Source organism: Mirounga leonina, unplaced genomic scaffold (assembly GCF_011800145.1).
Source record: "Mirounga leonina isolate KUSES-001 unplaced genomic scaffold, KU_Mleo_1.0 Mir_165, whole genome shotgun sequence".
NCBI classification, from domain to species: Eukaryota; Metazoa; Chordata; class Mammalia; order Carnivora; family Phocidae; genus Mirounga; species Mirounga leonina.
This window is the reverse complement of record NW_023270415.1, coordinates 44,973,967-44,987,489: the sequence shown is the minus strand read 5'-3', so window position 1 is coordinate 44,987,489 and position 13,523 is coordinate 44,973,967. Positions and strand designations below refer to the sequence as shown.

At 36.9% G+C, this 13,523-nt stretch overlaps 1 protein-coding gene across 3 annotated transcripts in view; it reads left to right on the top strand.

Annotated features, from left to right (window-relative positions):
• The window catches only part of STK3 (serine/threonine kinase 3), a 274,685-nt gene that overhangs the window by 153,683 nt on the left and 107,479 nt on the right, over nucleotides 1-13,523 (top strand). For all 3 annotated transcript variants that reach the window (XM_035011608.1, XM_035011609.1, XM_035011610.1), the window contains one exon: nucleotides 6,423-6,548. In XM_035011608.1, coding sequence (XP_034867499.1) covers nucleotides 6,423-6,548 — 126 coding nt within the window. The remainder of the gene's footprint in view (nucleotides 1-6,422; nucleotides 6,549-13,523) is intronic.

Genomic DNA, 13,523 nt, shown 5'->3' with positions numbered 1-13,523 from the left:
GGAGAAGCAGGCTTCCCCACGGAGCAGGGAGCCCGATGCGGGGCTCGATCCCAGGACCCTGGGATCATGACCTGAGCTGAAGGCAGACGCTTAACGACTGAGCCACTCAGGCGCCCCTCCCTTTTTTGTTTCTTTGTTGTTGTTGTTCACCTCTTTTCTCCAAAGCTGTTTAAAACAAAATTTCCAAAGTGTTCTCATTTCAGAAATGAGTTATTTTCTCCACTGTTACTATTTTTCATGTTCTTTTTTTTCCTGATGTGTTACTCCTTGACCCAACATTTCTTATTTGACTTTTTGATCTACCATAAGGTATATAAATACAAGATCCCTGAGCTCCTTGAAAAGATCTCATGTTGTATATACATACTGGTTACAAGATTACCTAAATCCTCTTAGTACTCCTGGTATAAGTAGATTATATATCCAGAGTATGAGGAGGTGGTTGTTGTTGTTGTTGTTGTTGTTGTTTTAATCTGCCTTGATATTTAATGCAGTTAGAAATAATTTTAACACTTTTAATAAGTATTTGTGTCTTTATTTTCCCAACAGAATTGGCTTAGACCCCTAAGCTAATAATAAGTGTGTCTCACAGTAACAAAACTTGATTATTTGGAAATTAATTCTTTTTTGACCCAGCAGTTACACTTCTAGAAATTTGTTCTATAGAAAAATTTAACCGTGTGTGACATAACTTAGGTGTAAAAGTATTCATAGTACATTGTAATGGCTAAAGATTGGAAACAACATAAATATCTGTCAATGAGTTGGAAGCAACCTAAGGTTCACTGAGAGGAGCGATTGGCAGAATATACACACCTCCACGCACATATATGTATATATTGTTGTAATTTATATTATATTCATTATAATATTCACTCAGTCATATATATCCACCAATATGTTATATTAATATATAATAAATATGTAATTATGTATTTCATTATAATGTCTTTTTAAAAAAAAGATTTTATTTATTTATTTGTCAGAGAGAGAGAGAGAGAGAGCACAAGCAGGGGGAGCGGCAGGCAGAGGGAGAAGCAGGTTCTGAGCTGAGCAGGGAGAAGTGGATGAGGGCCCCATCCCAGGACCCTGGGATCATGACGTGAGCCGAAGGCAGACGCTTCACCGACTGAGCCACCCAGGCGTCCCTATAATATCTTTCATATATAAATCATGCATGTGTCCATGTGCCAGCGCTTGCCGTGGAGTAGCTCTGGAAAAATAATCAAGAAACTTACCTCCAGAGAAAGTAACTGTATGGCTAAGAAGCAGGAGTAGGGTGGAGACATATATTTTTCTGAATGCTCTTTTTGAGCTTTTTAAATTCCATGTTATATGTAAATATTGCTTTTCAAAAATTAATTAATTGAACATTTATTTTGAAGTATTGTCAGCATTTCAAAGGAATTTTGAGCACATAAATCAAGGGCTGATTGGTATTGTTATCATATTGAGTATCCTAAATTATTCAACCCCAAGGAAGGCAAGAAATGCAAGGGGGAAAAGCCAAACAGAAGAAGTGGGACAGATAACACAGAAAATGATGGTGAAAATAAATCCAAATATATCTGGTAACTGATTTTTAGATAATGTAACCAATATTTCTTTGTAGTCTTTTTCCATAATCTTTTCTAATCTTAAGAACAGAAATTCTGGGTTTTGTTTTTTTTTTTTTTTTTTCACTTTGAGTTTTTAGGATAAAAAAGCATTTAAGAAAATATTCTAGAGGCACCTGGGTTGAGCATCTAACTCTTGGTTTTGGCTTAGGTTATGATCTCATGGGTCATGAGATTGAGCTCTGTGCTCAGTGGGGAGTCTGCTGGAGATTCTCTCCCTCTCTCTGTGCCCCTCTCCCTGCTCTCTATTTCCCTCTCCCAAATAAATAAATCTTAAAAAAAAAAAAAGAAATATTCTAGTATAATTCCTTCATTTTGTGGATGAAAGTCTTGAAGCCCAGAAAGGTTAAATGACTCACTGAAGATCACACAGTGAATGTGACTGTTGTCCCCTAGCTCCACTCTGTTTTCTGCCCAAGAAGTTGACCTGTATGGGCTACAATAACAAGTTCTGTTACCCTCTAGCCTCTAGTTGGGTTTGGCTCAAACATCTTTCTTTATAACAAGAGCAAACTGTGCAGCTAATTTTGTATCATTCTTATGAGCCAGTATTTGCTTTCTTGGTTTTTTTCCTATTGTGCTATTGTCGACCATTCAAGGCCCTTTATTAAAATGTGCCCTTCCTTGTCTAGCTTCTTCCTTTTTCTTTTTTTTTTTTTTTAAGATTTATTTATTTATTTGAGAGAGAGAGAGAGACAGGGAGCATGTGATCATGAGTAGCAGGGGCACAGGGAGAGGGAGAGAGAATCTCCAGCAGACCATGCTGAGCGCGGAGCCTGCAGCGGGGTTTGATCTCACGACCCTGAGATCAAGACCTGAGCTGAAACCAAGAGTTGGGCACTTAACTGACTGTGCCACCCAATCATCCCCCTGGCCTAGCTTCTTTTTTTTTGTTTGTTTCCCATTGTCTTTTATTTATTTATTTTTTAAATTTTATTTATTTATTATTAATATGTTATTAATATGTTATGTTAATCACCATACATTACATCATTAGTTTTTGATGTAGTGTTCCATGATTCATTGTTTGCGTATAACACCCAGTGCTCCATGCAGTACATGCCCTCTTTACTACCCATCACCAGGCTAACCCATCCTCCCACCCCCCTCCCCTCTAGAACCGTCAGTTTGTTTCTCAGAGTCCATAGTCTCTCATGGTTCGTCTCCCCTGGCCTAGCTTCTTAACTGACCCCTTGCTACCTCCTTTCTTTTCCTCTATAAATTCTGAAATAATAGACTTGTAGTTTCTTATCGACGTGGATGGAACTAGAGGGTATTATGCTAAGCGAAATAAGTCAATCAGAGAAAGACATGTATCATATGATCTCACTGATATGAGGAGTTCTTAATCTCAGGAAACAAACAGAGCTTTTTCAATCCTCTGTGCCTTTTCTCACACTCTTTCCCCCATCCCAACCTAGTTTAAAACCCCCCTTCACAAACAGTCTCCTTCTTACTCTTTGTCTAATTGTTTCTAAATCAAATTAGGTACTCCTTCAGGAAGCCTTCTTCTCATCCTTGTTTTAGGCTAGTTGTCATTCCTTGGTGTTCCCATAAGTGCATATTATCTGTTGGTATCCAGTGCTTAATATATGTGTATTAGATAGAATAATTGTCTTGAGTCTCATTAGACTCAATTGAGTCTTATTTTGCTAGATGCCTAGAAGCCATTCTGTCTTTTAAAGGAGTTTTGCACATGTCTTACATATTATGAATTGAATTATGACTCTCAGAGGACAGTCTTATTACCAAGTTTTAGTGGACACAGCTATAGCTTACCTGTATAGATTATGCCGTGTTGATTTCTAGACCCTGAAAAAGACACAGTTTAAAAAAAAAAAAATTCATGCTGAATTGTTATAGTGGTTTATTCTCCGTGGCACAACATAAACAATTGCTTAAATTTGAAAGAATCATAGAGTGAAAGGATCCTTTGAAATTGTTAGTTAACTCATAGTAGTTTTTAAAGAATGAGGAAATTGAAACCCCAAAGATATTAAAGGACACAGTTCAAGTTCAGCCTAGTGGCACTAAAAGTTGCTGATGGGCAGCCTCCAACCTAAAGTCAACTCCTACCCCAGGATGTCCTCTGAGCATGTGAGGTTGACTGAGATCTGCCATTATTTGAATTGATCCCTGGGTCACTTCTACCTTGTTGTCCCTCCCATTTACAGTAGTCAAAATACTTTCTCTTCATACTTTAAGATCTATATCAAACTGTGTTATAGTGTTTGCTTTAACCTTTAAACAATTGAGAAAACTCAAGAGAATAAGGGAAAGCTATTGTATTTACACTATTTTTGCTTTTCCATTGTTCTTTCTCCTAATGTTTCACAGTCCCTTCTTTATTATTTCCTTTCTGTCTAGAGGACTTCCTGTAAGCCATTTTTTAAAGGTAGGTCTGTAGTAACAAATTCTTAGTTTTCCTTCATCTGAGTCTGGACTTCCTCTTCTTTCCTGAAGGAAATATATATATATATATATATATATATTTTTTTTTTTTTTAAGATTTTATTTATTTGACAGAGAGAGATACAGCGAGAGAGGGAACACAAGCAGGGGGAGTGGGAGAGGGAGAAGCAGGCTTCCCGCCGAGCAGGGAGCCCGATGTGGGGCTCGATCCCAGGACCCCGGGATCACAATCTGAGCCGAAGGCAGCCGCTTAACGACTGAGCCACCCAGGCGCCCCTGAAGGAAATATTTTTATGTTCTGTTGATCTTTATTAAAATAAGTGTCTATTGATGTATAATTATGAAAATTACATTTTGAAACTGTATTGCTGCCTCAAAAGGTTATCTATCTCAATTATGCTTGTAACCTGTCCCTCTACTTTCTCTCACACTTCCCCAGACCCCCTCAATAAAAAAGTCATTGAAGGGGCGCTGGGTGGCTCAGTTGGCTGAACATCTGACTCTTGATTGCAGCTCAGGTGATGATCTCAGGATGGTGAGATTGAGCCCCACATCGGGCTCCACACTGGGTGTGGAGCCTACTTAAGATTCTCTCTCTCCCTCTGCCTCTCCCCCTGCTGCCTCACGTGCTCGCTCGCTCTCACTCAAAAAAAAAAAAAAAAAGTCATTGAAAACTCTGGTCTATTCTGGTGGTTTCCCTTCTGTTTATCGGAATTGTAGCAAACTCAGATATTTTACCTAGATCAGGATGATACAAAAAAAGTTAAAAGTTTTATTAATAGGGGCGCCTGGGTGGCTCAGTTGGTTAAGCGACTGCCTTCGGCTCAGGTCATGATCCTGGAGTCCCGGGATCGAGTCCCGCATCGGGCTCCCTGCTCAGCGGGGGGTCTGCTTCTCCCTCTGCCCTCTTCCCTCTCGTGCTCTCTGTCTCTCATTCTCTCTCTCTCAAATAAATAAATAAAATCTTTAAAAAAAAAAAGTTTTATTAATAGTATAGAAATGAGACAATATATTCTCTTTTTTTTTTAGTGTTTCTTTGGTCTATTTTAATATGTCAATTATTTAGGAAAGATTAAATTTAAATTATTTAAAAATGAGTTTTCGGTAACAGTATTTTTAATAAAAACATTCCTTTTGAGAAAATATATACATTAACCCCAATACAAAATTTTAATAGGAAATCTGAGTCTCATTCTGCATATGTGCACATGTGAATTTATACACTTGTACTTTGCAATAGCAGAAATACACTTATGCAGGATGCAAAATGTATACCAGGGAAATAAGAGCCCAGGATATATATTTTTTAAGTGCAAACTCAATAAATTAGTTAAAATTTTATTACTTAGTAGTGTGTGACCAGGTTACAAATTATGTGGCAGTTGTAGCAAAAGTGGCAGGAAGGAACTTTGCACTCAACAGAGACAATATATTCTGAAAGTATTTTTCTTTTATTGCTGTTATTTCTCCATTGGAGATGACTATATTATTCAAAACATAATAAAGTAAAAAATATGTAAAAAGTAACAAAGTAGTTGCCCTCCTTTTGACCACTGTCAGTTTATTAAGATTAATTAAAATTTGTATGTATCACCAGAGTAATTTTATTTTTACATGTAATATAATCACCAGTCTCTTACTTTTTATGAGAGTTTTTAATTAATTTTTAATTTTTTAAAGTTTTTATTTAAATTCCATTTAGTTAACATACAGTGTAATATTAGTTTCAGGTGTACAATATTCAGCACTTCCACACAACACCCGGTGCTCATCTCAACAAGTGCACTCCTTAATCCCCATCACCCACCTCCCCTCTGGTAACTGAAAATCACCACTCTTTTAAAAAATTTTTTCTTATCTTTTTCACTGTCTAATCTATACTTCCTTTGGACAGTTATGTTTTTAAGGGAAATGTAGTTTTATTTACAGGATTACATTTTTTTTTTTAAGATTTTATTTTTTTAAATATTTTGTTTATTTATTTGACAGAGAGAGACACAGCAAGAAATGGAACACAAGCAAGGGGGAGTGGGAGAGGGAGAAGCAGGCTCCCACTGAGCAGGGAGCCTGATGCGGGGCTCGATCCCAGGACCCTGGGATCATGACCTGAGCTGAAGTCAGATGCTTAACGACTGAGCCACCCAGGCGCCCCAGGATTGCATTTTTTGTGCGTGCTTTAATGGTTTTCTAAAATCAAGTAAACCTAAAAATAAAATTTCAATTTCTAAAGCAGCTGAAATATTCTCTTTTCTTAATGTATACATTTAATTCTGGTTGAAAGAACAGTCATTGAAGTCTGTGATCCTGGTTAGCATTTATGCGTTGTTTTAACATATTTTAGGCATAATTTAGAGAAATCTTTTGAATTTATGCCATTGAATTTTACTTTTCCAGCATCCTTTTATCAAGAATGCAAAGCCTGTATCAATTTTAAGAGACCTGATCACAGAAGCTATGGAGATCAAAGCTAAAAGACATGAAGAGCAGCAGCGAGAATTGGAAGAGGAGGAAGAAAATTCGGTTCGTAAATACCCTCAAAAAGTCGATTTTTTTTTCTTCTAAGTCATTTTTAATAACTAACATAATTACGCATCACATTTTATGATGTCTAATGCTTCTCTTCTTCCCTAATGATGTTTTCCTTGTTTTAAGTTACACATTTTTTTCTGGTTTAAGATCCAGAGATGAATACCTCTTGGTATTCAGATAGTTATAAAGTCTGAAAACACAAATATTTTTTTACTGATTAAAAATGTCATTGGTAACACTATATTTTCCAATAGAAGTTTGTTTTAATCTTATAGTTATACAAATAGTATTATTTTGCTAATTTACATTTAGTTTTAATTTCAGAGACTGGTTATCCAGTTGGGATTTCTTTTGAAATTCTTTTACCCTTTTCACCAATTATTAACCCTTGTGTCGTAAGGTATCCCAGGACAAGGACAAGTGTACATCTTTGCAGAGCTGATTTTGGATCATTTTTTTTAGATATGCAATTATATCAGTTAATCATTTAGCAGTGACTGTGGACTGCCTGTTGAGACAGATGTTTTAAACTTATTTTCTAGATGTAAGATTTTTACTAATGAATCCACCATTCAGAATTTTAAATAACGTCTTTATAAAGATGGTTTTATTTGTAGCTTTGGGATTGTGTATTAATTCTGTCAAGTTCAATAAATGATATGGAATGAGGTAAAGGCCTTGGTTCTTGCTTTCAAAGGGCTTTATAGTTCCCACCCTATAGTTCCTGCGTGTTGATAGATAACAGTCATTGATTTCTCTCCAGTTAACATTTGTAAATGTTAAATTTTTTTCTAGATTTTTTTTTGTAGTTTTAAAAGCACTACATTTTATCTTTTTAAAAAAAGTAAGATTGGTCATGTATATATGTTATTATCCCATTTTGCAGATGAGTGAATTTAGGTTAGGAGAGAAGTGACTTACCAAAGTTCACAAAACTAACGAGGAACCAAGAAGAAAAGTACATCTTTTACTTGTAAGCTCCCATATTTGTTCATTAATACTTTATGCTCACTTTTCAGTCAAATCTTACCAGTACTTCTGAAATAAACAACATTGGCTTATCCGAGTTACATAATTTCTGATAAGTTTATATTCACAAAAATATCTAGTTTTTGCCCTTCTGTGGTGGTACCCATCTGCCTTGCTTTCACCTTATGCAAGCTTCATATGAGTGCTGGGCTGGTAAACTGCCTTCAATTAGCTGTCATTGGACACGTGATTGTTTTGCTTTATTCTGTCTTCCCCACTTAATTATAGGCCAGTTTCCATTTTTTTTCTTTTTATTAACATATAATGTATTATTTGTTTCAGGGGTACAGGTCTGTGATTCATCAGTCCTACACAATTCACAGCGCTCACCATAGCACATACCCTCCCCAATGTCCATCACCCAGCCACCCCGTCCTTCCCAGTCCCCTCCATCCCAGCAACCCTCAGTTTGTTTCCTGAGATTAAGAGTCTCTTACGGTTTGTCTCCCTCTCTGGTGCCAGTTTCAAGTTTTGATGGATAAAGAACCATTGATTACTCCAGAGTTTACTGACTTTTTACTAGTCTTAAGACCTTGCTGTAGTCACTTTGGTGATTTTCTGCCACTTCAGTGATCTCTTTCTTCACTATTTTCCTCTCCTCTGCTGAGCTCCAGCCACATTGATCTTCTTTCATATTTTTTATTTTTAATGTGCCAAAAAACTTTCCTCCCTCTGCTTGGAACACTTCTTCCTGAGTACCAGAGTCACTTGGTTCTTCCCATCTTTTGAGCCTCAGCTTTAAATATCACGTGCTCCAAAACTTAGCAGCTTAAAGCAATACACATTTATTAACTCAGGATATCTGTAGATCAGTTATTTCGGAAGTGGCTTGGTTGGATGATTTTCACGGTTTCTCCAGAGGTTGCAGTCTAAGTGCTGGTGAGAGCTGTGGTCATCTTGAAGGCTTGACAAGGGCTGGAGTTCTAAGACAGCTCACTCATACGGCTGTTGGTGCGCTGCCTCCATTCCTTGCCGTGTGGGACTCTCTCTGGGGCCACTTAAGAGTCTTCACAGCATGGCAGCTGGCTTCTCTTAGAGTAAGTGATCCAAGAGGAAATCTCAATGCTTTTTATGACATAGTCTCAGGAGTTACACACTGTCCCTTCTGCCACATTCAATTTGTTAAAAGAAGTTACTGGTCATAGAAAATGGTGGAGTGGGGAGCTCCAAGAATCTGTGTCTCCGCAGATTTACGGGCCTGCCATCCCCCGTTTTCTGGCTCGGCAGCAGCTGTGGGAACAGCAGCAGAGAGAGGTGGTAGGGGAGAGCGGTAGGAACCTTGTTCTCAAAAAATTGTGGTTTCGCATTTTGTCCTGTCTGGTGGTTCCCTGAGGGACCAGCACAGAGGCTTGCCTTTGTTTTGGGCCCCTTGAGCTAGAGCAGCTTCCTGGATGTGTCTGTCAAAAACATCTAAACTTACGAGTGCTAATAAACAAGTTTAGCACAGTGCAGGGTGTAAGATCAACACACAGAAATCAGTGATGTTTTCATCAGAATACATTTTTTAAATTTTATTATGTTATGTTAATCATCATACATTACATCATTAGTTTTAGCAAGCAGGTGAAAGACTTGTAGAGTGAAAAGTACAAAACATTGCCGAAGGAAATCAAAGAGTACCTACATCAGTGGAAGGACATCCTCTATGAATGGATTGGAAGACTTAATAATGTTAAGGTAACAATATTCTCTGAAGTGATTCACAGATTAATCCAATCCCTATCAAAATATCTGGGTTTTTTTGCAAAACAGAAAAGCCAACCTCAAATTCAAATGGATCAGGGGGACTCCCAAATGGCTAAAACAATATTGAAAAAGAAGAACAAAGTTGATATACTCACCTCCCAGTTTCAAAACTTAACATAAGGCTGTAGTAATCAAATGTGGTACTGCATAAGGATAGACATACAGACCGATGGAATAGAATTGAGAGTCCAGAAATAAACCCATACATCTATGGCCAATTGATTTCAACAAAGGTATGGAGTCTCTTTGGTGAAAAAACAGATGGCACTGGGACAGCTGGATAGCCACATGTAAAAGAGTGAACTTGGACCCCTACCTCTCATCATATACAAAGGCCTTTTAATATAAGGCCTAATTGGATGGATCAACAAACTGAATATAATGTTAAAACACTTAGGAGAAAACAGAAGTAATCTTCCTGACTTTGGATTTGGCAATGGGTTCTTAGAAGACCAAAGCATGAGTAATAAAAGAAAAAATAGAAAAAATTTATCAAAATTTAATAAAACTCTGTACATCAAAGCATATTATCAAGAATTGAAAAGATATCCTATGAAATGGAAGAAAATATTTACAGATTATATATCTGGTAAGGGTCTAGTATCCAAAACATGTAAAGAACTCTGGCAACTCAACAACAGAAATATCTAATTGAAAAATAAGGAAAGGATTTAAGTAGACACTTCTCCAAAGGTATACAAATGGCCAACAAGCACATGAAATGAGGCTCAGCAACATTAGTCATTAGGGAAATGGAAATCAAATCCACAACGAGATACTACTTCACACCTACTAGGTGTGCTATGATTAAACAAACAAAACCAGGAAATAACAAGTGTTGATAAGGATATGGAGAAACTGGAGCCCTCATACATTGCTGATGGGAATGTAAAATGGTACAGCTGTCATGGAAAACAGTTTGGTAGTTCCTTAAAATGTTAAACAGAATTACCGTATGATCTAGCCATTCCACTTCTAAGTATATACCCAGAAGAATTGAAAACAGTACTTAAATACTTATACATGAATGTTCCTAGCACTATTCACAGTAGACAAAAGTAGATAAATTGTGGCATGTACATACAATGGAATATTATTGAACCATAAAAATAAATAAAATAGTGATACATGATACAATGTGTAAACCTTGTATAATGAAGTGAAAGAAGCCAGACATAAAAAGTCATATTGTGTAGTATGAATTAACTGAAATAGGTAAATCCTCAGTGACAAAAATCAGATTGGTGCTTGCCAAAGACTGGAGATGGGGAGTGACTGCTTGATGAGTGAACTATTTTCTTCTGGGGTGATGAAAATATTTTGATGCTAGATCGAGGTGATGGTTATATAACATTGCGCATGTACTAAGTGTCACTGTACACTTAAAAATAATTTTATGTTACTTGAAGTTCATTTCAATTAAAAAATAAAAAATCACATAGTTTGCCTCACACTTAAGCAGAGGAGAAGTAGACTCTACCTTTTCAGGGAAGATTTCAAAGAATTTATAGACGTGTTTTAAAACTAACAAGAACTGTCCTATTGCTGCACATTATTTACATTCCTTGCCCATGCATGGAATGGGTATGTTCACTACCTCTTAAGAACTGTCTCTTCTTCACTCTTAAGTATTATCCCTTTACATTATCAGCTCTCAGTCTGGAATTTTGTCTTCTTTTTTTTTTTTTTTTAAAGATTTTATTTGACAGAGAGAGACACAGCGAGAGAGGGAACACAAGCAGGGGGAGTGGAGAGGGAGAAGCAGGCTTCCCGCAGAGCAGAGAGCCCGATGTGGGGCTCGATCCCAGGACCCTGGGACCATGACCTGAGCCGAAGGCAGACGCTTAACGACTGAGCCACCCAGGCGCCCCTGGAATTTCGTTTTCTAAATCACATTCGAAAAGAGATGAGAATCCTTTAGTCTAGTGAAGACCTGCCCCCCACATACCTAGTATACAGTGGTGGGTCAGGCGTAAGATTATCATCATAGATAGTTCTGTTCAAAAAGAATGAAGACAGGAGGCACATTAATTAGTAGTCCATGGCAATTTTGGAATGCCGCCAAGAAAGTGTTAGAAGTTCCTTGATTATTTCAGTTCTATTCTTGCCCTATTTCTCTACGACCCTTTGCTATGCACTCTGAGTTCTTGATTCTACTCTGTCATTCTTCCTTTTTCATGGAAGCTATTCTGTGTTTTAATCTAAATCATTTTCTCAGCCTGCTTCCTACCTGTAAGGGTTCAGTGTCCTCTTTTCATTTTATGCTGTCTCTGTCCTACTGAGACCATGCTATGGTGTTTCTGCCAAAAAAACTGTGGGTGTCCTATAAATCTTATTGTGGTTCACTCCATTAGAACAGGCGACACTCATACATTTTGTTGAAATAATTGCTTCTTTACCTTGGGCTCCTGCTAAGATGGCTATGGGGCAATGCCTTTAAGCTTCTTAAAAACCCTGTTACCTATCTTGGCTCTTTCTGAAGTCTTAGCAAAGGACTTTACAGTCACCTCTGCAGCTTGATTTTTAAACACTGTTTTCTGAATGTGCTTTGGATTTGATGTTTGCTTAGAAGCTTTTTCATAATTGTAGCATTGTTTGCTGTCTGAGAGGCTAGGAATTTATAAAACCAGCAAGTCCTGATTTCTTTTTTGTTTAATTATTCTTTCTTAAGCTTTTCTCCTTTTGCATTTTGTTATAAGCAGCAGGAGGAAACCAGGCATCACCTTAAACACTCTGCCTGGAAATCTCCTTAGCTGGACTACCCAATACATTTTTTACTTCCCTGGTTACTATACACAATGTCCTAAATTTTCAGCCACAGCATAATAAGAATATCCTTTTTTCTAGCATCCCGTGTACTTCTTAAACTCTAATTAGCCAATGATTTTTAAAAGGCTAGTTTTAAGTTAGCTGGTGTGGTTTATTGAAATATTATACAGGCACTTGAATGACTGTTTAAATATTTATACAGTAAAAGAGTTAGTGCTTATTGTTTTTAAGTAAGAGAACAAGGCAAACATTCCACATGTGGTATGTTGGATGATTACTTAAAAGCAGAATGGATGGTGCTAATAGGTTGAATTTATGAGATGAGGCACCAAATGCACCATTGACAAGCAGTTATTTTTAAAGTAGATTAAAAGATTGGTAAAGAGTTTCCAAGAGTCGCTTTGTCACTGGAGTTTAGGCATTTCCCATGCAGATCACAATGTTAAGTAAAATACAAAGAGTTGAACAGTTGTAGAAGAATGTTACATTAAGTGGAATGTTGAGTAAAAAAGTGGGATACTTCTTGATGTTACATGCGTGTGTGTGTGTGTGTGTGTATATATGCACACATATATTGTATGCATGTATCAGGCCCTTTATTTTAACTTCCATCTTAAGAAAGTTGTTTGATTTTGTATTAGTTTAGTAATGACTCAAAGAAAAAGATTTTGCCTATTAATGGCCTGAGACTATGTCTTAGAGGTTGTTTTTGGAAAAGAAATGGGGACTTTCTGGTCATTTCTTTATGGTTCGAACTCTAAGCTTCTCAGGCTGTGGTCCTTAATGTCTTGAGGTGGCATATCACCTTTAAATGACTCACTGAAGCAGTAATTCTCAGCATGGGTGTGGGGAGAAATGCAGGGGTGCTTTGAAAAATTCACTCCCCTATGGATGATGATGTAGCCTCCATATGAGCATTTCTCAGAACCTTCCTCCTTCTCCTTGCCCCTGTTTAATAAGGGAACTTCAAATCGGTCTACCTGGTGAGAACCTTGTGAACAAGGTAGAGAATAGAACAGCAGAATCAGCTTCAGTCAGTCCCAAGCCTGTCATGTACATAGTTGGTTAAATGGGGTGGGTAGAATTGATCTCAGAGCGGGACAAACTTGAAATTAAGTCCTCATTGTGTTCCCATATAACTGTGTCTTTGGGCAAGTTGTTAACCTGTCCACTTCACTTTCACCATTTGTAAAAAGGGAATTAATGATAGACCACACTTCATAGAGTTCCTGTGGGAATATAATTTTTAAAAATATATCTAAGCACTTTAAAACAGTGATATATTTAAACAGTGATATATTTAGAACAGTAATATATTTAAAAATATATCTAAGCACTTAGAACATAGTATGCTCAATAAAGTTTAGCTTTCATATTTATTTATTTATTTATTTATTTATTTATTTATTTATTTATTTATTT